This window comes from Mus musculus, chromosome 13 (genome assembly GCF_000001635.26).
Source record: "Mus musculus strain C57BL/6J chromosome 13, GRCm38.p6 C57BL/6J".
In the NCBI taxonomy this organism is placed as follows: Eukaryota; Metazoa; Chordata; class Mammalia; order Rodentia; family Muridae; genus Mus; species Mus musculus.
The window spans coordinates 74178795-74204919 of NC_000079.6; the positions used below are offsets into that span (position 1 = coordinate 74178795).

The 26125-nt window shown below is 40.7% G+C and overlaps 1 protein-coding gene across 4 annotated transcripts in view; it reads right to left on the reverse strand.

Moving 5' to 3' along the window:
* Positions 1–26125, reverse strand: part of Exoc3 (exocyst complex component 3) — a 40231-nt gene that overhangs the window by 8993 nt on the left and 5113 nt on the right. For all 4 annotated transcript variants that reach the window (XM_006517192.2, XM_006517191.3, NM_177333.4 and 1 more), the window contains exons 3-10: positions 20662–20881; positions 13814–14495; positions 11276–11393; positions 10367–10492; positions 5879–5979; positions 3483–3593; positions 3250–3400; positions 1641–1763 (exon numbers count right to left, since the gene is read on the reverse strand). In XM_006517192.2, the coding sequence (XP_006517255.1) occupies positions 1641–1763; positions 3250–3400; positions 3483–3593; positions 5879–5979; positions 10367–10492; positions 11276–11393; positions 13814–14495; positions 20662–20881 (1632 nt within the window). The remainder of the gene's footprint in view (positions 1–1640; positions 1764–3249; positions 3401–3482; positions 3594–5878; positions 5980–10366; positions 10493–11275; positions 11394–13813; positions 14496–20661; positions 20882–26125) is intronic.

Genomic DNA, 26125 nt, shown 5'->3' on the forward strand with positions numbered 1-26125 from the left:
AGATGTCCCTCAACAGAGGAATGGATCCAGAAAATATAATATAGTTCCACAATGGAGTACTACTATTCAGCTATAAAAAAACAATGACCATGAAATTCGCAGTCAAATAGATGGAACTAGAAAATATCATCCTAAGTGAGGTAACCCATTCACAAAAGAACACACATGGTATATACTCACTGATAAGTAGATATTAGGCAAAAAGTTCAGAATACCCACGATATAACTCACAGACCACATGAAGCTCAAGAAGGAAGAGCAAAGTGTAGATGTTTCAGTCCTACTTAGAAGAGGGAACAAGATAATCATGGGAGGGAGGGGTATGGGAGGGAGAGTGGAAAAAGTGGGGCAGGAAATTGAACAGAGGTATGTGGGAGTGGGGGATGGCAACTGGAGATAGTGACTAGAAAGTCCCAGATGCTAGGAAAGCAAGAGGCTCTCAGGACCCAAAGGAGATGACATTAGCTGAAATACACAACAAAGGTGAGAGAGAACCTGTACTCAGTAGTTAGGCCCGGCCCCTGGTTGAGGGATGGGGCTACCCACTGATCTCAAAAATACTAACCCAGAATTGCTCCTGTCTAAAGGAAATACAGGAACAAAGAGTGGAGCAGAGACTGAAGGCAAGGCCATCCAGAGACTGACCCACCTGGAGATCCAACCCATATGCAGATACCAAACCTAGACACTATTGCTGATGCCAAGAAGTGCTTGCTGACAAGGAGCCTGATATAGCTGTCTCCTGAGAGGCTCTTCTAGAGCCTGACCAATATAGATGCGGATGCTTGCAGCCAACCATTGGACTGAGCAGGAGACCCCAATGAAGGAGTTAGGGGAAGGACTGAAGGAGCTGAAGGGGTTTGCAGCCCCATAGAAAGAACAATATCAACTAACCACACCTCCCCAGAGCTCCCAGGGACTAAACCACCAACCAAAGAGTACACATGGAGGGACCCATGGCTCCAGCTGCATATGTAGCAGAGGATTGCCTCTGCTGGAGGGGAGGCCGTTGGTCCTGTGAAGGCTTGATGCCCCAGCATAGGTAAATGCTAGGGTGGTGAGGTGGAATTGGGTGGGTGGGGGAGTACCCTCACAGAGGCAAGGGGAGGGGGAGGGGAGAGGGGTTTGTGGAAGGGAAACCGGGAAGAGGGATAACATTTGAAATGTAAATAAATAAAATAACCAATTTGTAAAAAAAGAATTAACCCAGAGCTCGTGTCTCTAGCTGCATATATAGCAGAAGATGGCCCAGTCAGCCATCATTGGGAAGAGAGGCCCCTTGGTCTTTCAAACTTTATATGCCCCAGTACAGGGCAACGCCAGGGCCAAGAAGTGGGAGTGGGTGGGTAGGGGAGCAGGGCGGAGGGAGGGTACAGGGAACTTTCGGGATAGCATTTGAAATGTAAATAAAGAAAATATCTAATAAAAAAAAGAATTAACCATAAAAAAGGAGTAAAGTTTGGCTACATTCAAAACATTGCTCCTCAAAAGAACATTTCAATCTGTATACGAGCCCATCACCTTACACTCTTTAGATTACATCAGTGCTGGCATGTAACCATAAGCAGAAAGCTATTTGGGCACTGGATTATAATCCAGATGGGAGGTAGGCTCCAGTGCACTAAACTCCATTTGCTTACCTTTTTATATGGCTTTTTAATTTTGGCAAAGTCATTGAAGTAGTCTTCTACAGTGACACAGATGATGTCCACAGCGTTTGACCCTAACAACCACTTCTTTGTCATCAGCTCATTCAGATGTTGCTGAAAAGCACAAGGTGATCACTTAAATCTTTACCTGGCACCATGCCTGGGATCACCCCTACCTCAGAGTGGTCACTCCCTGGGGGGTGGGGTGGGGGGGGGCACAGATTTCCTGATTGTGGCAGTGATATTCTCAGGTTAAAAAAAAATAAGTTTACTTTTACATAATCTGCAAATCTGCACTTTAAATTTAGGAGCTTTATATTATACATACAAGCTTCCTAAAAATCATTCCTAACAACAGGTTATATATGTAAATGTTGGTTTTTAACCTTTAATAGCAATATATTATATGAATATGTCATAATTTGTCCACTCAATTCTCTGATATACATTTATATATTTTACACTTGTGACTATAAAAAATGTTATAGTGACTTTGTATTTTGCAAGTGAAATCCCTTTAGGTTGAATTCCTGAGTCAAAAAGTATGCAAATTAAAACTCCGATAAACATATCCAAGCTTCATTCGAAAAGCTGCAGAGTCAGTTCTACCCGGAGCAGAGCCAAGCACTGTGCTCCCCCACCGAGGAGTGTTTTCAATCCCTGACACCAAGCTAAGCAACAGCTCACACTAAGTATCGATCTATGTTTCTCTAGTGCCAGCAGATGGATGTCTGGCCATGTTTAGACTCCAGTAATTTCTTTCTGTGTAAAGGTCATTTGTACCTTTTGTCTATTTTTGTATAATCTCGTCTTTTTTCAATAATCCTAAAGACAAGTCTTTTCTCAACTGACGTGTTTGTGCCCTACAAAGAGGCCAGAGGATGTAGGTGTCCTGTTCCATCACTCCCACCTTACTTTCTTGAGACGCATCTCTCACTGAACCTGGAGTTTACCATTTAGCTACTCTGGATGTCCAGCAAGCCCCAGTGGTCCTTTCTCTACTCCCCATAGCTCTGGGGTTACAGGCATTCATGGCCATACTCATGGGTTCTGAGGATCTAAACTCAGTAAGGCATGATTTAAAAAAAAAAAAAAAAAAAAAAGATTCCTTTGCAGCAAGACCCACAGATGGTCAGTTTTATTTTTTTAATATAAGGTTATTCCTGCCAAGGCATTTAACTATGCTGGTATCTGTGTTCCAAAGTGGTCCTATTTGTTTATGGTGCACTATGCTTTTGGTGTGAATGAAAATTGTTTTGTTAGTGATTTTGGGTGCGTTATATGTTGGAGTTTTGTGAGGTTGATTGATGTGACCTGTGTACTCTCAGCTGAGTTTTGTTATTGGTTTCCGCATACTTGATTTATCCTGAACTTTCTACTGTTTGATACCTAATCACTTCCTGGATCCTTTATCTGAATTTGCCTAGAGAGGCAGGCAGACAAGCCTTTGACTGTAGCTTAGTACAGATGCAAGGGAACATGGCAGCTCACATATAGCAGTTACATGAGGCAGGAGGCAGTGTAGTCCATAGAACATGCAACCCTCCAACCCCCGCCCTACCCCATGCTCTAGCCCCAGGGGTGGAGGAGCCAAGCTCACCTCTAGATCCAGGAAGACCTCCTCTAGCAGACTGCTGCAGCCTTCCTTAGCAATGGCGTCTAGAATCCCATCCATGCTTGGCTGACTCAGACACAGGCCCTCCTCTGCTTCAGTTTTTAGGTACTTCCTTTTCAGACTGATGATGGATTCTCTGCAAGGAAACATCAAGGGCTCAGGGAAATAGCTACATGCTTGCATGCTCTCTGTCCCGCTCTGTCTTACACAGCACTTACTTGAAGGTCTGGCAGTTATTGATGATGGCAATCATGTACTGCACATAACAGTGTGGGTGTTGCCGGTTTCTCAGGTGCTCTTCTTTGTAAAGCTGGGCTTCATCTTTGTATCTGAAATCACATTGGGGAATCCCAAAGCTGTCTACAGTGCCAGGTAGATATCATGTCTGTCAGGGAATTCATATCACCACTTTTGGACCAGAGGAGTCTTTAAACATAAGCGTACTTTTGAATAGTCTATATTAATGATAGAGGAGAGTCAATCATGTTAAATGAATTTTAAAAATAATTTTTGTAGCAGGCTTTGAAATATGGTTTGGTATTCTGAGATAAAGATATTGTGAAAAACATAACTATAACTAGGAAAGTATCTCAGTAATTCATGAACAGTTCACCCTACAACTCATAGAACAGGACTAGAGAGATGACTCAGTAGGTAAAGGTACTTGCCACGAAAGCCTGTCCACCTGAGGTAGATCCCCGAAACTCACGTAAAGGTAGAAAGAGAACCAACTGCACAAAGTTGTCCTCTGATTTCACATGTACACCATGGCACAGTACCCACTCCACTCCTCCACAAAACCCTCAAAAGTGTGAGAAACATTATCATATACTTGATAAGATGTCCCTTTTCAAAAACACCATGAAGAAATGAGACAAAAATATAACCAGTCTTGAAATATCTGGAAAACCAACAACTAGAATGCCACTGTTGCATTCTGCATAATTTTTGACACATTAATCTGTTAAACTGTTAATTAGTGAAGAAGATTTACACATTTATTTTGATTTTTCTCATCTGTGGTTCCAGATCAACCACGGAAAAATCCTCTTCATAGAAGATTCCACCTCAAAAATGAAGTGACTGACTAGGAAGTGACCCTGAGAAGTGACCTTGAGATACTTTGGCAATAACCCCATAAATGGGCCGAGGAGCTCAGCTGTAATTCTATGGATGGAATGTGGAGATCAGTTATAACTCTGTGACTGAGAGGAATCAAATCATGTGCTCCCCCAGGTGGGTAGCAGATGGGATTCTAAGGAATGGAGGAGCCTGGTTGGCAACTGAGCTGTCAGAGATATGACATATGACCACTAATGTTGAAGACATGTGTTGGTAAGCAAAAAGAGATCCATGTCAGCCTCTGGAGCAGTTGGTGAAGAGGGGAGAAGCAGCCTTCATGATCCAGAAGCCTACAGACTTAGACTACAGTGACAGACCTGCCAACCTAGCAGTTGAAAGCGTGGGACAGTGAAAGGCAGCCTGTGTTTTGGTTGAGCAAAGCTTAATCTGGAAACCCAGTAGAAAACTCTACAAGGGATTGAACAGTGAGCCACGGTCCCAGACATAGGCGCCCAACACCACAGAGCTCCCAACTCCATAATCCTATAAGTCATGCAGACAATGTCCCAAGCTCCTAGCATTCTGACTAGACTCCACCCTCACAGTTACCTGACAATAGCCAGGTATGCTCCTCCCAACAGTTACCCTGTAACAGCAAGATAGCCCAGCCCACTATAAAAGGGGCTGTTTGGCCCCTCCTCTCTCTTAAGCTCTCACCTCTCTTATTCTCATCTCTAGCTCTCCGTCTCCTCCTCTCTTCCCCCTCCCCCACGTGGCCATGGCCAGTCTCTCTCCTTCTACCTTCTCTCTTTCTCTCAGTCTTTCTACAATAAAGCTCTAAAACCATAGACTGTCTCTGCTCATCGAGGCTTGCTGTGTTGGGGCAACAGAGCAGGCTTTCCTCTAAAGAGCTGTGTCTAACCTCCCTCCAGAAGGCCTTCCTGCACTCCAGCCACGGACCGGACCAAGGGCTCTCACCACGTGGGAACCACCCAGTGCCCCCTCTCCCCCTGCCCTCTTCCTTCGGCCCCGGGCAGGGCTGACTGAGCTGCCAGAGCTCTGGCAGGACTTGGGTTCTCTCCCACCGCTTTATTTCCCTGCAACCCGCTGCCCGACAGAAACCATAAACTCTAACATGAGATGTCAGATATCCACTACATGACTGATGTTGTTGAGGTTATAACAGAATCTAGGACATGGACAGCAACATCTGAGCATCACAGTGATAGAAGGGAGGCACAGAAGGGAGCAATAGTATAAGAGACAGGGCATGTGAGGATGGCCTAGAAGACTTGGGCTGTATGATGGGAGGACAGATCTCATGGGATTCTTTTCTGTAGACTTGAACATCTTTATGTGAACAATTCACAGGAAAAGGCCCAAAGGGAAACAGTATGTTACATGCCCCATCTGATCTTCTTTTTAAATACTTTTTACATTTCTGAACAACAAAGGGGGCTAATCTTTTAATAACAGCATCCTAGAATCAACAAATTTTGCTCTTAATTTAAACACATAATTTGTAATTTAGATTACTGGCAAAAATACATACCTACTTAGGAAAGAATTCATTTGCTGAAGACACAACACTAATACCTTTGTTTTCAAATCTTCACTTATTTGAGCAGCAACTTGAAGATTCTGTTCGAACATCTAAAAATTGAAAAAGGGAGACACAAAAAGAAAACAATAGTATAAAAGAACAGGGCATCAAGAATTGTGAAACAGTCTCACAAGAGCATAGAATAATGTCTCCATTAATAAAATTCTATCTGGGACAACCTTCTCCAAGGTCTGGTTAGTCTGCCTGACTCTTTCTACTTGACACATATTCTCCAACCTGCTAGATCTAGCCTGGAGCCCTTGTCTAGTTCCCTGGCCTAGTCTGGTCACCCCTGTTGCACCTCAAACAACCTCTAGGCATCTCCCATAATCCACTCTGCCTGCTCTTGACTCACAGACCTAACACATAATATCCAACCTCTCACTGAGCCAGATCTATTCTCACACCCCCACCCCAAGCTTGGACCAGGACACATATCCTTCAGAGCAGTCCAGTCACCTTTGTCACATGCTTTTCATTCCTGCCAAGCAATTTCCAACCTCTAGACCCAACCTGCCTATGTATCCTGCCCTTTCTTCTACCCCAACCTGCTCTGTCATATCAGACACAGAACTAACAAAAGAAGTCCATACGCCCAGAATTTATCACAAAAACACAAACAATATGCAAGATCAAGCCTTTATCTCTCCTCCAAAACCTACTACACCTTATAGAAATGTTTGTCAATAAGAATTACCTATATGAACCTCAGGAAATAGAATTCAAAAGAACACATAAACTTCATCAAAGAACTCAAGGAACTTAAAAAAAGACACAAAGAAGCATCTCAGTGAAATTATGTACAAAGAACTTATACCTGAATAATGCCCAGGAAAATATAAATATAAGGATGATGGAAATGCTGAAGATAGTCCAGAACTTGAAAAACAGAATTCAGAGAAAGAAATAAAGAGAGAGAGAGAGAAAGAGAGAGAGAGAGAGAGAGAGAGAGAGAGAGAGAGAGAGAGAGAGAGAGAGAGAGAAGATCCAAACTTACAGAATCAGAAATGAACAGGGAAACAATATAATAGATACCGCCGGGCGCGGTGGCGCACGCCTTTAATCCCAGCACTTGGGAGGCAGAGGCAGGCAGATTTCTGAGTTTGAGGCCAGCCTGGTCTACAGAGTGAGTTCCAGGACAGCCAGGGCTACACAGAGAAACCCTGTCTCAAAAAACCAAAAAAAAAAAAAAAAAGATACCAAAGAAATTCAGACTATTATAAGGGAATACTTTAAAATTCTGTACTTCATTAAGATGAAAAACCTAAAAGAAATTAATTTCTAGATTTAGTAAAACCATCAAAGTTAAACCAAGAAGAAGTCAACAACTCATACTAAATGAGAAAATTAAAATAATAATAAAAACTCTAGGATCAGATGGATTCACAGACAAATTATATCAGACTTTCAACAAAGCTCTACAGCCAATCATTCTTTAAAAATTTGGAGGGGGGGGAGAAGACAGTGAGAAGACAGGACATTTGTGTGGTTGCCATTCCACAGTCACACTTCTGACCCATAATTGTTTCTGTCTGAAAGAATTACAGGGATGGAAATGGAGAGGAGCCTGAGGAGAAGAAGGTCCAGTGACAGGCCCAAAGTGGGATCCAGCTCAAGGGGAGGTCCCAGGGCCTGACACTATTACAGAGGCTATGGAGCACTCACAAAAAGGGACCTATCACGACTGCCCTCTGAGGGACCCAACAAGCAGCTGAAAGAGTCAGATGCAGTTATTTGCACCCAATCAATGGACAGAAGCAGCTGACCCCTGTTGCTGAGTTGGGGAAAAGCTGGAAAAAGCTGAGGAGAAGGGCGATTCTGTAGGAGGACCAACGGTCTTGGCTTATCTGGACCCCTGAGATCTTTCAAACACTGGACCACCAAACAGACAGCATACACCAGCTGATATGAGGCCCTCAACACACATACAGTAGAGGACTTCCAGGTCTGTGTTCATTCAGAGATGAAGCACCTAACCCTCAAGAGACTGGAGGCCCCAGGGAGTTTAGAAGTGGGGTGGGGTGGGGTGGGGAGGAGGTGTGGGATATGGAGCAGTCAAAGGGTGGATGGGGAGGGGTGAGGAATGTAAAAAATCAGGGTTAGAAATAAAATTAAATTAAAAAACAAAACAAAATTTGAGTGGGGGAAGGAGGAAGGGAGGGAAGGGGAAGGAGAACAGGGAAGGAAGGGGAAGGGAGAGAGGAGGAAGGGAGAGAGGGGTTAAGGGAGGGAGGGAGGTAGAAGGGAAGGAGGAAAATGGGGAGGGGAACTTCTATCTCTAAGACTAAAACCAGGTAAAGACAACAACAACAGAAAAACCCTAAAGCCCAGTATGTCTGATGAATGTAGATTCAAACTGCTCAATACAGTATTTGCAGAGAATATAGATACAGCAAAAAGATGACCAAGTTAGATTTATCTCTGAAATGCAGAGACAGTTCAACATATACAAGTTAATAAATTTAAGAAACCACATAAATGGATTTAAAGACAAAAATCACATGCTTATCTCAACAGATCTAGATGAAGCCTTTGAAGGGTACAGATGCAGTAGTGGCTGGCATTCATACATCAGTGGTAACCAACAGCTCTGCTCTGTCTCTATATCTATGTCTCTGCCTTCCTGCCTGCCTGCCTGCCTGCCTGCCTGCCTGCCTGCCTGCCTGCCTGCCTGCCTGCCTGCCTGTGAATCAGGATGAAAGCTCTCAACTACTGGGCCAGCTCCATACATGCTGCCAAGTTCTCCACCATGCTAATGGACGAAACTGCTGAACTGTAAGCAAGTCCTCCATTAAATACTTTCTTTAATAAGAGTTGCTTTCAGCATGGTGTCTTTACCCAGCAAAAGAGAACAGTGACTAAGACATACAGATAAGTGTAGGCCTCACCCTTCTTCAAGAAAACTTCTCCTTGCAAGAGATGGAGACTATTATGGAAAACAATAACTAATCAAAACACAGAGTTGTGGAGCCCAGTGCCAACTGATGCATCTACAGCACAGCTCCTGCACCTCAGGCCCAGGGATCACTGTGGAGAGAGGGAGTTAAGACTGCAGGAGTCAAAACACAGCAAGTTTGCTGTGAGACTGACTGTCTCTTCTAGAAAAGCCAGAAGCTGTACCAGCCAAGTCTCACTAATATGGCTGCCAAAACATGCCCTGAACAAGGACAGTACCGATAGACACGCTAACTTGGATGAGAGAAAGGCCTCAACTCTAGACAAAGAATTGGCGGCAAAGAACTAGAATGCTAAAAGTGAGAGAAATAGTCTTCCCAGGGAAGAAGATACCAACTGGTTATTCAATATGAAAACATATATACAAGTAACATTATACAGACTAAGCAGGTTGTATTCATGACATTAAACATATATGTGTAGCCATACACAGCAATTAATAAAAAAAAAAAGCCATGAATTTGAAAGAGTAAGGAGGGTTATATGAAACAGTCTGGAAGAAGAAAAGGGAAGGAGGAAATGATGTAATTATATTATAATGTCAAAAAAGAAAGTATATAAGTAATAAAAAAATTATCTGGAAGTTGGACTAGTCCAAATTCAAAGAAAACAATAAAACTATTTGAAAAATAATGAAGTTAAACAATTTCTCCAGGGGACAAAAAAGCCCATCACACAATTTTCTAGTTACCTTCAGCCTGAGTTCTACCGCAGGGAAATATTTACCTTTTCACTATAACCATGAGATGATAAAATGTGACAACAGGGCTGACAAAGAGGTGGGGCCATGAGGATGGTTGTGTGCACTAAACTCAATTATGTGTCATTCTGAAGACAAGACTTGACCACTTACCAACATGGAACGTAAAAGAGCACAGAACAGGAGCGCCAGGTACAACCAATATAATTAACTTCCAGTTCAGAAATGCTCACAGTCAGCTATTGGATGGATCATAGGGCCCCCAATGGAGGAGCTAGAGAAAGTACCCAAGGAGCTGAAGAGATCTGCAACCCTATAGGTGGAACAACAATATGAACTAACCAGTACTCCCCGGAGCTCGTGTCTCTAGCTGCATATGTAGCAGAAGATGGTCTAATAGGCCACCAGTGGAAAGAGAGACCCATTGGTGCAACCTTTATATGCCTCAGTACAGGGGAACGCCAGGGCCAAGAACTGGGAGTGGGGGAGTAGGGGAGTGAGGGGGGGAGGGCATGGGGGACTTTTGGGATAGCATTGGAAATGTAAATGAAGAAAATACCTAATTTAAAACAAAAAGAAAATCTCAAGTGATCCTGGGTAACACTACTTGGTGAGTGTAATTCTGAGCCTGTTTCTTTAGCTCCAGAAAGCAGAGACAGGGATATCAGGGAAAGCAGGTACTTGACATCTACAGTGTAAAGTCTAAGGTATTTGCTGTCTATGAAACCAGCAGATCCTATTAACCACATGGGATCTGGGACCTTTACATCTGGCACTTGTACCTGGAATACAATGGCAGGAAGTGTAGTCTGATAGTAACCATCCTGGTCTGCTTCTGGCTCTGTCTCTTTGCTCCAGTCTTTCTTGTCTGTTTCCAGTGCTTTCCGAAGCCAGGCAATGATGTTGGACTATGAGTTTGGATTTATGGGAAAGGAAAGAACAGGCTCTGAGTTATATCCAACATTCTCCCTGCAGCACTTGCAGCTGCACAGACCAGATACAGCTTTTCACAGCACTCCTTGCTTCCAAACACAGAGCCTGCTAGAGCAGACACTTTATATGCAGCTCACTGGTGTGCAATTCTCATGCTGGTCTTTTCGTATGTGGACCAACAAAACACTAACTATAGATAAAAAGAGAAAGAATCAAGAGGACTATTGATAAAAATTATGCTGGAGGACAAAACCAGAGTCCAGCATCTGATGGTTAGGCCCAGGACATTAGAGAACAGACTTGGCAGCCCAGTCATCTCAGGCCACAGCAGAACACAGCTCTGCAGAACCCAGGGACTCTCAGTAGTGGCTTAGATTCCATTTTGCTGACTCTTCCATCTTACTGAGACTGTTTAATGCTTATGAGGATGATGTGAGACTGACCCCTTTGTCCCCAAATTGCCACCTCTCTCTGGAACACACTGCTAAGGTGGCTCATGCTCTCTTAGACATAAGGTCTTGCTAGCCAGATAGGTGGCACAGGTTGGGTCCTCCAGCAGAAAAGACTCCCATATCTGTGAAATACATTCAAATGAGCTCCAGACCCAGGCCAGAGTCAGGTATCCCTTCTTTTACAGGTACATGCCCAGACCATTTGAGGAACAGCTAATCTATTGAGAGTTAGCTCAGATGTCTCACCACATTACAGACAGACAACCACCACAGCATTTTCTGGGCCTGCAACCTAATTCTACTCACCGTGAGTGTTGACATGTATGTGTCAAGCAGCTCGGAGACGATGTTTGGAGAGAGGAGGGGCTCCAGGGCACTAACATCCACTTCTGGGGCTAGTTCCACATTCCCCATCATCTCTGCACTGCAGTGAAAAGCACATGTAAACGACAAAACGCAGCAGCATACTCAGATAATACTCTCAAGTGAATCTACCTGTTTGGCTAGACATGTAATTGCATTATCCTAGAGATCTCAATGCTGACACTTCTACAACTCCACAAAATCAGGAAGACCATGCATGGAAAGCATAGAATGAAAGGTCAAGGATTTGGGGGCCACTCTATGATATCACCATACAGGCTACACAGCCACTTATGTAATCTCAATATGGCTTCTTCACACTGTGCCAGAAGCATAGGGAGCTTGCATTCAAATGCAGGAAATCGTCCACAAAAGTCTGTCTGAACTCACTGTGTCTCTATAATTGAGACCAGGACCACGCAAAAAGAAATTGTCAAATTGTCACACTTCATTAAGTAAGAAGATAATGGACAAGTTGTTTTTTGGAACAGTAAACACTGTCATAAAAGTCACTAATCCCTATAGGAGGGTGAGACTAAGGCAAGAAATAAATGTTACCGAAGGAAACATGTTTACAAGGAAAGAAAGATAACACTCATTTTACTGTGCACAAGGCAGGGAAACAAATGCTAAGTTTCATAGAAAATATATTTGTGCATGCAACTGGGCTCACAAAAGTCTAGGACTCATCACTCAAAACACCGATATGAGTTATATTCAAATATATATTTAGAATAGCATTCTTTCTGAGTGAAAAAGAACTTCATGAAAACCTGCACATATTAAAAGACTACTTGTTTAATCTTGGTTATCTGGCACCAAAACCCCAATGCCCTGTGCTTACAGAGGAAACATGGCTCAAATTCTGCACGGTCCAGTGTAATAAAGCATATATGATCAATGTGAAGAGAACTCTGAAGTACAAAGGCACAGTTAGCACGGCTCAAGAGAAAGACAACTGAGCCAAAGAGCTGTGCAAGTTCCATAAACACACATCACAGTCCAGTATACAGAACTGGGTAAGGGCCCAGTCTCCAGCTTTGAATCTTGCTCCCATGTCACTAGCTATGAAAAGTAAAAATATTATTCCCTCTGTGCCTCAGCTACCAAATGGATGTGATCACAGTATACCACCTGTCTCATGTACATTCAACTGGGTTCACAAAAGTCTAGGACACATGACATACTATGGTGTAGGCTATACAATGTGAAAGACCAGAGAATGGAATAATGGAGATTATTTGGACCTCATAAAGTAGTAAAGGCATAAAGTCTAGGCCTATACATATAAACACTACAAAATAATGGGGCTGGAGAGATGGCTCAGTGGTTAAGAGCACTTGCTGTTCTTGCGAGAACCTGAGTTTATTTCTCAGCACCCATGTCAGACAGCTCACAGACATTTGTAATCCCATTTTCAGAGAACCTACCCCTGGCATCTGAAGGCACCTGCATTCACGTATACATAACCATATGTAGACACATACATATCTCCATATAATTAAGAGTAATAAAATACATGTTTTTTAAAGATTACTAAATAATGATCATCACCCATGCCTAATAATTTCACTCTGTTTATAGTTCTCTGTATTGAGGTAGAGAAACACTCTACTATAAAGTTAAAACTACACATACACAAAATAAACCTCACTGTTAAATCATGCTTTCTTTCTCCATGGTAACAAGAAGGGCATAGCACTGTTTTCTATCCATAAAAGTAAAGTTAAAATTAATAACCATTTTAATTACCTAAACTTAAAGCATCTCACAATAGCCTTCCACTGACATAACTACTTCATGCATAAAGTAGCCCAGTTCCTTCACATAAAACAATAGTCTCAAGCTACAATACAAAAGGAGTAACCGATTTTTCTATATAGTTTAGATATTTTTCTATATATTCTCATTGCTATTTCTTTATTCTTTGAGATAGGTCCTGCTATTCTGTTCAGACTGTGCTGAAACCATCTTTCTACTCAGTCTCTTGAGTTCAGGGACTACAGGTATGGGCTACTAAGTTGGTGTACAACTGTTTGTATCTGAATAATTAACTGTTACAGTGTACTGGTGAGGAAAACAAAGGCTGTGATCTCTTTACCAACCTGGTGACTCTAAAAAAGTCACTGAATTTCCTAGGGCTATAGGCTCCCAACCTACAAAACATTGCAATACTGTACTTGTCTCAGGAAATCACTGTGAAGAAGCAAGAATGCACACAGTGAACACAGAAAATAACACCATGGTGCACAACTGAGTGCTCGAGGGAAAAGGGAAAGACCATGGAGAAATACTGTGCCAACATGACAGGCTAGTTCATCCTGAAGGATAAGTCACCAGCAGGCAGAACAGAAAGACCTTCACAAGCCAGAAAAAGACATGGGTTCAAAATGGATGAGACTGTCTGTTAGCTGTTGATCAGTGTGCAAAAGCAGAAAAAAAGAAGTTTCTAGATAAAAAGACACATAAAAGAAATTCTACCTGGTGTAGGTATTTAGGACCCATGTCAAGAGGCTCACAATCTCGTTGGCCTCAAGGTCCTCTGATGCAAGGTCCTGCATCCGAGTGCTCAAGGCCTGGTGGTACATGCTCAGGAGGTTCTTAAAGATCTCATAGTGAGGAGGGAAGCACTGGACCATCAGGTTCTTGGCAACAATGAGATCATCCAGGACATACTTCCTAATGATCTCCAGGTGGCGCACAAGCCACATCTTGTCAGATTCTCTGGTGTCTGCCTGTGTACCTTCGATTCTAGTTGTCACAGTTCTGTCCAAGATGGCAAACATTTTTTCTTTCCAGTTTTTGGGCCTTCCAGGAGGAACAAACCCAGTTTGCTTTTTTCGATCAAGTATCCGCCTGTCAATTTTTTCTTCCCTTTCAATGATTCTGACCACGGAGACCAGCAAGGTAGGATCCCGGCGGACAGTGACCAGTGATCTTTGCAGCACCATCCACAGCTGCTTAGCCAGCTCATCAGAGAGCCCCTGTGTGCTACCAAAGTAGCCATGAATGAGGGTCATGTCCCGTTTGTTCCCACTGTCCATGCGGTACTGCTCACACATTAGCCCATCCCGAGAGCACTCCAGATCCATTAGCTTCCGGTGGGCTTGCAGGAGGGCCCCTTGCTCGATGAGATCTTGGGTCTCCCTCACAATCTCAGGCACTAGAAAAAGGTACAAGTTGATTTGGTGAAAACACAGAGATGACAGCAGGTAAAGCAAGAGGGACCTGGCATCCATCTTCCCACCTGGACAGAAGCCCTGACAGACCCTAATGGCTTTGATCTATGGAGTCTATGAAAGGCTAGAAATCTTCATAAACCTAGCCATAAAAGGCCTGATGGAAAGTGAGTTATGGTTAATTCAGCTACATGTGCTTTTTCTAAGGCACTGAATTCCTTCTTTCCAGAGCTAAAGTAGGCTTCAGAAAAAAACCCATGCTTTTAAGTATGGTGATATGTGTTCTGATTATTGACTGCTGCCTCTAACTGTTTTATAGCCACTATTGCTAAAATGTGAATTCCAGGAAATAAAGAGATTGGCTACCTTCCTTTCTCTAATTTTCTTTCTATCCCTTTGGAAGTCCAATAGATAAGGACATTCAAAAGCACACGTGTGTGTGTGTGTGTGTGTGTGTGTGTGTGTACGTGTGTACATGATGTGTCAGAAAAATCACTATGTATATATGCTTAGGCAGATTCCAGGGCCCAGGCTTAGCATGTTAGAATCAACTGCCTAAAGCAAAACCACAAAGAACACTACAAACATACCCCATTCAATAAATATTCAAAAATAAATCAGTAGGCCTACTTAGACATAAACATTAAAACAACCGTTTATCTAAAGTGAGTGCAAGGGGAATTTGAGCAGGCAGGAGAGGAAACCAGAAAATGTTAAGAGAGAATAATGGCAATTATCAGGAACAGAAAGAAAAAGGCTAAAGAAAGTAGACAGAGCCCAGAAGATCTCATGGACCTGTAAGGCAGATCAGCATATATACTGTAGTAACTTCAAAGGAAGAAGATAGAAGAATGAATGGCTGGAAGCTCCAAAGTTTGATAGATGACATGAATGTAAATGTCTTGGCAAGCAAGGTAATGGCCTGCCAGTCAAGGGACCCATACTAAGTCATGAAGCTGTAACAGCAGTAAGAGAAGAAAAGGTACCCTAAATAGAGTCACTAGTAAATTTCTCATCAGAAATTCTTGACACCAGATGTATCTGGCACTAAATATCTAAGTATTTAGTATTAAAATGTATTTTTAGATACACTGAAAGTACTAAAAACAAAAACCTACTACCAACTAGCAATGGCTTTTCTTCTTTTTTCTTTTTTATCATCCTTTGAGACAGGGTCTTAATCTGTAGCCCACACTGAAAAACATGCAATAATCTTCCTACCTCAGCCTTCACATGCTGGAACTACAATTGTGAGTCACCAAGACCCGCTTTTACCAAGAACCTTTTATCCAGCAAAACTATCATTCAAAGGTGAAAGAGAAATTAGGATGCCAAAATAAGAGAAAGATGAAAAACCTTTATGATTAGACTTATTTGTAGGACACACTAGAGGGAATTCTGTGGGGAAAAAAAACATTAGACAGTAACTTATGAAATGACAATAACTGGGAGTTGTAAAAAAAAAAAAACTTCAGCCAGGAATAGTGACACATACCTGTAATTCCAGCACTTGTTGGATAGAGGAAGGAGAGCCAAAAACTCAAGTCATATTTAGCTATATAACAAGTTCATAACCAGCCTGGGTTACATGAGACCATCTTAAAAACTCAACACAAATAAATAAGACTCAAACAAAAACAAAGTAGGAAAAATCTCAATAAAAGTAAATACAAGGCCAAGTATTTAACCCATTTTTTTGTTTTCTATATGATCTGAAAAACTAATAGAGTTATTAGTTCATTTTTGGACATATACAAAGTATAAAGAAGAAAGTGAAGAGGGGTGGGAAGAAGTTATATAGAAATAAAGCTTTTACATGTTGGTGAATTCATGATGGGATAAATTCAATCTGGAGGTGATAACAATTTCAAGATATTAGATGTCAGTCCTACAGTAACCACAAGGAAAATATCTAAATAGATTTAAAAAAAGAAAGAAAGAAAAGAAAAATGGGAACTTAAGTATCTCTTTAGAAAAAAATTAGAAAAACACAGAAAATTATAGCATGTGATGTAAGGGACAAAAAAATCAGCATATGAAAAGCAAACAGTAGCTTGTTTTTCTTACTAGTAATTACTTTAACTTTTCTTTACTTTAACCTTTTTACGTTAACCTTTCTTACTAGTAATTACTTTAACTATAAGCAGTTTAAACTCTCCAATTAAAATAGATGGCAGAAAAAAATTTAAAAAGTGATTTAATCATGGGCTGGAAAGATGATTCAATGTTTATGAGCGCTTGCTGCTGTTCCAGAAAACCTGGATTCAGTTCTCAGCATCTATCCTGTAACCCTCACAACCATCTATATCTAGTTCCAAGGGATACTGCACTGTCTCCTGACCTCTTTGAGCACTAAGCATTGCATATGGTGCATATGTATACATGTAGGAAAAACACTTATACACATATATAAATGTAATTTTTAAAAAGTCATTTAACCATACATGTCTACAAAAGACTACCCTTAAGCTGAGAATATTAGAGAAAGATTGCCCGTGTAAACAGTAATGAAAAGTCAAACATGAGACAAAACAGCTTTAAGTAAATTGAAGGAGGATATAACAGAAGCATCTATTAACAAGATGGTACAGTTACACAGTTATGGCAATTAGTGTCATTTCTGCATCTTGAACAGGCTACAAGAATATATGAAGCAAAAACTGACAGAACTAAAAGGAGAGGCACGGCTCTGTAAGGATCATTGCACTGGAGACCAGTACCTCCTCTCAGTGAGGACAAAACTAGCAGAAGGCATGGAAGAAACCGAGGATCTATGCAATACAGGAAAACACAGGAACTCTCAGTCAAGCCCAGCCATATGGAAGGAGACCTGCTGAATTACCTAGAAGGAACAAAGACCAGCAGGGTCCCTGAAAGAAACAAAGACTAGCTGAGCCACCTGGAAGGACACTCCTTAACCTGTTGAGCTGCCTGAAGACTGTGGAGTGTGCTCTGAGATTCCAGCTTGTGTGAGCTGGCATCCATGCTTTGGTGGGCTTTGTTGATATAGCTCTCTGAGTTATTTCTGTTCATGGAAAACCAGATGGCTAAAGGCCAGCGTAAGAACATAACCAACAAAAGCCTGGACAATATGGCACCACCAGAATCCAGCTATCCCACTACAGCAAAGATTCCACCATATCTGAATTGAAAGAAAAATACCCTTAAATCTAATCTTATGAAGATGACAGGGGCCTTTAAAGAGGAAATGAATAGATCCCTTAAAGAAATCAGGAAAATACAATCAAACAGGTGGAAGAAATAAAACAGTTCAAAACCTGAAAATGAAAATGAAAGCAATAAAGAAAGCACGTCTCTGAGAGGAGATGGAAAACCTAGTAAGGAGAACAGGAAATGGAGATACAAGTGTCACCAACAGAATACACGACATGGAATCTCAGGAGTAGAAAACACAACAAAAGAAATTGATGCATTTGTCAAAGAAAATGCTAAAGCTAACACGTTTCTAACAAAACACCCAGGAAATTTGAGACATTATGAAAAGACTAAACTTAAGAATAATAGAAATAGAAGGAGAAGATTCCCAACTCAAAGGCCCAGAAAAGATCTTCAACAAAATCATACAAAAAAATTTCCCCAACCTAAAGAAAGACATGCCTATAAACATACAAGATGCTTACAGACACCAAACAGAGTGGACCAAAAGAGAAAATCCTCCTGCCACATAACAATCAGAACACTAAATGTACAGAAAAATGAAAGAATATTAAAAGCTGCTAGGGAATAAGGCCAAGTAACTCAAAAAGGCAGAGCTATCAGAATTACACCTGACTTCTCAAAAGAGACTTTAAAAGTCAGAAGGGCTCATACAGCTGTCTTGCAAACCCTAAGACACCACAGATGTCAGTCCAGACTACTATATCCAGCAAAACTTTCAATCTCCAGAGATGGGGATACCAAGATATTCTATGACAAAACCAAATTTCTGAACAGAACACCCATCCATAGCTTAGGCACTAAGATCAACAATTAATGAATGGGACCTCATGAAACTGGAAAGCTTCTGTAAGGCAAAGGACATGGTCCACAGGACAAAATGACAATCTGACAGAGGACTAATATCCAAAATATATAAAGAACTCAAGAAGTTAGACACCAACAACCCAAATAACCCAATTAAGAAATGGGGTACAGAGCTAAACAGAGAAATCTCTAATGGCCAAGAAACACTTAAAGAAATATTCAACATCTTTAGTCATCAGGGAAATGCAAATCAAAACGACTCTGCAATTCCACCTTACACCCAGGATCAGGTATGGGGCAGGGAAACAGGAGAGAAGTCCAGAGGGCCTGGAGAATGAATAGAAATATACAGCAGTGCAGGGTGGGAGACAGGGGAAACCTCTACAAAGTCCCAGATACCAGGGATGTGAGAGGCTCCCAGGACCCAATGTCCCCATTTCAGCTAACCAGACTCCTCAGAGACTAAGCCACTAACCAAAGAGCATACATGGGCTGGTCCATGACACCCCACTACATATGTAGATAGTCTGGCCTCAGTGGAGGGGATGCACTTGGTCCTGTGAAGGCCTGATGCCCTAGAGAAGGAGGATACTAGAGGGGTAAAGTGAGAGTAGATGGGTGGGTAAGGGAGCACCCTCTTAGAGGTGAAAGGGAGAGAGGATAGAGTGGGGGCTTGTGGAGGGAGAATCAGGAAAGGGGACAACATTTGAAATGTAAGTAGATAAAATAATTAATAAAAATAAAATAAAATTGAAAAGATAAAGAAAGTTCTCAAACTAACAATCCAACTTTACAATTTAAGGAGCTGAAAAAAGGAGATAGGTTAAAAAGATGGTTCAGTGGCTAAGAGTCCTTGTTGTTCTTACAGAGAACCCAATTCAGTTCCCAACACCCACACAGAGGCTCACAGCTACCTACAATTCCAGTTCCAGGGACTCTAATGCCCTTCTCTGACTTCTGCACGTCCTAGGCATGAATGTGGTATACATACATCCATGTAGGCAGATACTCACACACAAAAAAATAAATGAATCTTTAAAAAAAGAGTAAGTAAATTCAAAGCTAAAAGGAAGGAAATAATAGAGATTAGAATACAGATAAACAATAGAGTATATAAAAACCAATAGAGATTAACTGATCCTTTGAAAAGATTAAGGAAACTGGTAAACCCTTAGCTCAAATGGTCTAAGAGAAAAAGTTCTAATTAAAAACTGAAAGTAGGAATATTACTACTAATTCTTTAGAAATTGAAAAAGAAACTGTAAAAGAGAACAGTGGAAAACTGAATAAACTGGACAACCCAGATCAAAAAAATTCCTGGAAACAAAACCTACCAGACTAAAAAACAAAGCAGTAGAAAACCTGAACAGATCTCTCTATAAAGAAAATCCCTATCCCAGTTGCTTCACTAATGAATCGGCCAAACATTTAGAGAACTAGCTCCAGTGTTTCTTGAGGTTTTCTAGACACTGAAAAGTTCATGACTGGAGCCAGCTGACACTGTTCATGAGTGAGCTGTGGAACACTCTGCATTCCATAACACAGTACCAAAGAGTCAAGTCTGGCCAGTCAGTCAGCCCTCTGCCTCTTTTCCAGGATCCTCGAAGCTCTGGCTGTCACACAGAGAGCCTCCTGACCTGCTGTGTTCTGCCCACCTGGCTCCCGTCTCACCTGTCCCCTGGCCTGTGCACTTACTTGTCCTAGCTGAAGAACTGCTCTTCTCCCAGATCTCTGCCTCAGGGCCTGCCTCCCATCCTGCCCAGGTAGCTGCCCCTCTAAAGAACATGTACTTCTACATCTACTCTTGTTCAGTAGACTCCTAGTCATGCATCCACAGCTAAAACCAATCGCTCTGCAGTGCACGTCTGTGCACCATCCCCACACAGATCAGTATGTTCTCCACTGGTTCTCCATTTACATCTACTCAGCTGACCCTTTCCATTCATGTTCAGAGAAGTTATGTGAGCAGGCAGAATCAAGCTTACTGTGCACTCAAGGGAAGGCCTAAAAAGTATATAGCAAAGAAACGCTGGTCTGCCTCTACTCATCTCACAGAGCTCCCAGTGTTTGAAGGAAAAGCAAGTATGTGTATGTGAAGACACAGTCATGAGTGTTCTAGAGCCACCCAAATCCTCCCCCAATTCCCCTCCTCTATGTGCCACTCACCTGAGAATATGTTCTTGAGGTTCTCCACAGCTGCAGCCAGCTGGCTATGCTGCACCACTGCATCTTTTACATCTTTGAGACTCTCAATGGTGTTGATGCTTTGCCTCCAGTCCTTGCTGACATCAGCCAGTGACTGCTGGATATCCTTGACGTCATTCAGTGCATTGTGCAGTTGGCTTAAGCCTGTGCGTACCCCATCTAGTTGAGACTGGATTGCAGCCTAAAGGAGACACCATGCAAGTAAGCAGAGCCAATGACAGCCATACATGATTTCAAGAGGAATACATTTTTCCAGGGAGGATCAAGTTCAGAAAGAACCATTTAAAGGGAACAAAAACTACCCAATTTTAGGGGGAAAAGACAAGAGAATAATTTAATTTAACTTTTTGTTTTTTTCAATACTGTCTGGGAACAGAATAATGTTATATTTTAAAGCTTAAATAATACTTTAAAAGATTAATAAGCAGAAAGCAGAGAAAAGGGCAGTTTCATTCAGGAGATTATAGAAAAGAATAAATTTCAAAAGGAATACATTAACAAAGAAGAACAAAGATTCTATTATATCCAGCTCAGTAAACCAGCAAATCCTACCTGGATGGGGAGAAAGCAAAGACCAAACAGTCCAAGTGACTAGGAAAATAACCAACAAAATTACAGTAACCAGCAAACTGTTCTCAATAACTAAATAAAAAATAATCTTCATTCAATTAAAAGATACAAACTAACAAACTGGACTGAAAAAAACAAATAAACAAACCAAGATCCAAGTATCTATTATCTCCAAGAATCACACCTCATGGGCAATGATATTTATAGACTGAGAATGTCAGACAGAAGTTGATTTACTTTGGAATAAATAAAAGCTAAAAAGAAGGTCCTTAGCTTTACTGAAATAGGATAAAACAGACGTCAACAAAAATTAGGCCATTATTCTGAGATCTGATAAAGTAGTTTTAAAACCAAAACTTTTCATAAGATATAAAGACTGATACATATTAAGAAACAATCCATCAAAAAGATACAACAATTGTAAATATATATGTACCAAATAATGGGTCTTATGATTTTATAAAATACTACTGGATATAAAGGGGCAGACAGGCCCTGATACTAATTAAAAAAAAAAAAAACTCACTGTTATCAATAGGTCATTTAGACTAAAAAAATCAATAAAGAAAGTTCATTGTTAAATTATACCACAGAACAAATGGACTTAAAAGCTTATCTATACACAGGCATGCCTAACTTATTGACACTGCAAAATGATTTGTTACCTACAAAGTTTGCACTCAACTTCACAATAGGATTTTTTTTTTAATTTCATGTTTTAAATAACCTTAGTATTTTATGTTGGGCTGCATTCATAGCTTCACATAATAACAGGTTATACACACCTGATTCTATAGAGTATTCAAGCCAACATCTGAATAATATACATTTTTCTCATCAATCTATGGAACTTTCTCCAACACAGATCACATTTTAGTTCATACAGTAAGTTTGTTTTAACAAATACAAAAAATTCAAATAATTTCTCTTATCATATTCGATCATAATGGAATAAAATAAGTAATCAACAGCAGAGAAACTACAGAATCTATAAAAATAACTGGGAGACTAAATAAAATAATCTTGAATGATCTGTAGGTTATAAAAAAAAGAGTAGAAATTTAAAAATCCTTAGTAAATGAAAATAAAAGCACAGTTTATCAGAACCTATAGGATATAGCTAAGGCTATCTTTCAAAAAGTTCATAGCCTTGAATGCTTACATGAAAAAAAATCAGAGATCTCAAACCAATTAACTAAGGATCTGAGATTCAGGATCTTAGAAAAACAAGAACAAGATAAATTCAAACAGCAAAAAATAATAAATATTAGGATCAGGACAGAAATGCATAAAATGGAAATAAAAATGGCAATACATAGAATCAACCAAAGAGTTAGCTCTTTGAAAAAAAAGAAAGAAAGAAAGATTGGCAAAATAAGCAAGATGGGAATGAAGGCCCAAATTAATAAAAATCAGAGATGACAAGGGGGACAATAGATACCAAGGAAATCCAAAAGCTTGTTAGGGAATAATTTAATGCCTTGGCCCCCAAACTGCAAGCTCTAAGAAATGAATAAAAAGAACTCCTAAATACATATGACCTACCAAGTTACATCTAGCAACATAAACAACTTAAACATACCTGAAACAAATCACAAGACAGAAGTAGTAGAGTCTCCAAACAAGGAAAATCATGGGCTAGACAGATTCTTCACTAAATTCTACAAGACTTTTAAAGAAGAGCTAATACCAATGCTCCTCAAACTTTCAGAAAGCAGAAACCCAACCAAAATCATTCTATGAAGATAGTATTACCCTGATACAACAGTAGTCAGTCTAAGGACACAACAGTAACAACAACAAAAAAAATACAGTAAACTTTCCTGGTAAACGTAGAAGAAATAAAATTATTAGTAAAATACTCATAAGCTAAATTCAAGAACATATCAAGAAGCTCATTATCATAATAAAATTGGTTTCATTCCTGGGATGCAAGAATAATTAAAAGCAAAACTCAATAAATACAAGACAACACATAAATAAGCTTGAAAGGCAGAAATCACACGATCCATCTCAATAGACACAGATAAATTCAATACCTTCCACAATAAAATCCCTGAAGAGTTTAGGAATAGAAAGAAAATAAAGTATTATGGGTATTTATGACAATCCTATTGCCAACATTATACCAATGGGTAAAACTGAAAGCAGTTCCTCTAAAATTAGGAATGAGACAAGGTGCCTACTCTCTTCACTCTTACTGTAGTACTGTAAGTCTTAGGTACAGCAAGAGAAAGCAGAGGAATACAAATAGAAAAAAGGCAAAATTACTCCTCTTTACAGATGGCATGACCCTGTATTTAAAAAACCTTTAAGACTTTATCAGGAAACTTACAGACCCGATAAACACTTTCAGCAAAAGAGCAGAATATCAATATACAAAATCAGTAGCTTTTCTATATAGTTAGTAGCTAACTTGCCAAGAAACTGTTTTTTGGTTTTGTTTTTTTTTTTTTCCTCTTAAATCTCACAATAGCTTCAAAACAAACAGTATATACCCAGGAACAAACATCAGCAAGGAACAGAAAGAGCTCGACAATACAAACTTTAAAACACTGAAGAAAGAAATTGAAGACACTAGAAGATGAACAAACCTCTTATGCTCATTAAATTTTGTGAGGACAGCAGACAAAAATTCATGCAATCCTCATTAAAATCTCAATGACATTCTTCATAGAGTTGGAAAAACAAACCTAAGGTTGCTATAAAAGCACAAGACCCAAAAGAGCCAAAGCAATTTTATGCCAGCAAAAAAAACAGTGTATTTTGTTTGGAATAGCCATAGAGGTCAGAGAATTACTAAGGGGCCACGAGGAGAGAGAGTCATGGGAGGAAAGTCAGAGTGTACTAGTATAAGGGGCTAAAAGGCAGTAACAGAATGGGCAGGGTTAAACTGAGGTGAGGAAGCAGAGGGTACAGCAGGAGTATGGGAAGGAATAAATAACACTAAAGACATAAGGACACCTACTATTATAGAAATGTCCTAAACAGACATAATATAGAGTCAAAATGGAGTGTCCTGGCTAGGTTTATGTCAACTTGGTGCAAGCTAGAGTTATCTGAAAGGAGGGAACCTCAGCTGGGAAAAGGCCTCTATAAGACCCAAGCTGTACAGAAGTTTCTTAACTAGTGATTGATATGGTAGGGAACCAGCCCATAGTGTGTGGTGCCATTCCTGGGTTTCATAAGAGAGCGGGCTGAGCAAGGCAGTCAGCAGCACCCCTCCATGGCCTCTGAATCAGCCTCCAGGATCCTGTCCTGCTTGAGCTCCTGTCCTGACTTCCTTCGATGGTGAACAGTGCGTGGTGGAAGATAAGCCAAGTAAACCCGTTACTCCCCAGGTTTCTTTGGTCATGGTTTTTTCAGCACAGCAACAACAACCCTAGCTAAGACATGGAGTAAGCCTGTCACAGGGCAACAATGTCCCTACTAGACACTGGAGGCTAACAAATAAAAAGTCCAGTGCCAGAAACAGGTCATTTCTTTTGGAGCTATTGGCTAGTGTGGACCCACAGACTTTAAACATTACAGTCCAATGCACTGTTCTTAGGTAGGCTCTTAGTCCTTGATGCTACAAGACCTGTTGTTGAAGATACCACATGCTTGAATGATAGAACTTTGGAAAATGAGACTGCTATGGACTCAGAAGGTTCATCCCTACTGAATAGCTTTACAGTGCTGGCGGGTGCTGGGCAAGCTACCAGAAGAGAGATCATCAGTCGTGCTCAGCTGTAAACTGTGAGCTACAACAACGACTGGTCTGTCAGGACAGGTCCATTGGTGCAGTCATGGCGCAAACCCCATTGGAGTCACCAACTACTTTCTGCTTGGATTTAAACCCAGCTCCACAAGATAAAACTCACCCCTAGTATCTTGTTGAGCCAAGAACCCATGGCTAAACAGTTCACAGGCCTCAGAAGAGAACCTACTATTATTTTGCTAAAGGGACACATATTAAATTGATTCCTAATAACTTTCATTACACAGTTAGATCAATGCATCCCTCGATCCTCACCTGAGACGCTTTCACTTTCACACACCTCTTGTACCTCACCTCCCCCTCCAAAAATAAGTTCAGTCAGAGACCATTATGGAAGAGGTGACAGACAATGTGTAAGAGCCAGAGGCAGTGAATGGTCACACGGACACATCTGGATACAGTACAGCAGCTGCACATATGAACTCACAATGGTTTTGACAGCATGCACAGCACCTGTGCACACCCAAATCAGACTGAATGCCAGCATATCCAGGGAGCTGGGCACACAGCCCATGCCTGGCAAGGAGGCTGGTTATTGTTACCTGCTGGGAAAAGAAGGACCAGTTTCCTCTAAGAGTCCAGCACCTAATACGTTGACTACACTCCAGTATCTGGGCAGCAAACTGGTTTTGGAAGTTTGTTGTTTTTTCTTTTTCTAGAAGGACACAAAGTTGGTTGGATAAAGAAATGGAAATGGATCTGGGAAGAGTTGGAGAGATGAGTATTATCAAATAACATTGCAAATAACTAAAAAGTTTTTAGGTGCACTTAAAAACTTTCAAAGAACTAAGAGATACGTAAAAACGATGAAATAAAGAAAACAATCCTGAAATTGCTATAGAAGCACAAATTTCAGAATAAAGTCAAAACAGCACAGTGCTTACATGAAAACTGACCCACCAACTAATGGAACAGGCTGAAGATCCAGAAAAGAAAGGAAATACAACTACAACCATCGAGTTTTTGATAAAGGTATCAAAACCATAATTAGAAAAGATGCTCTCTTTAAAACAGTGCTGGGAAAACTCAGTACTCACAACGAGAAGAATAAAACCAGATTCCTGTCACTAATTTTGCACAAAAATCAATTAAAAA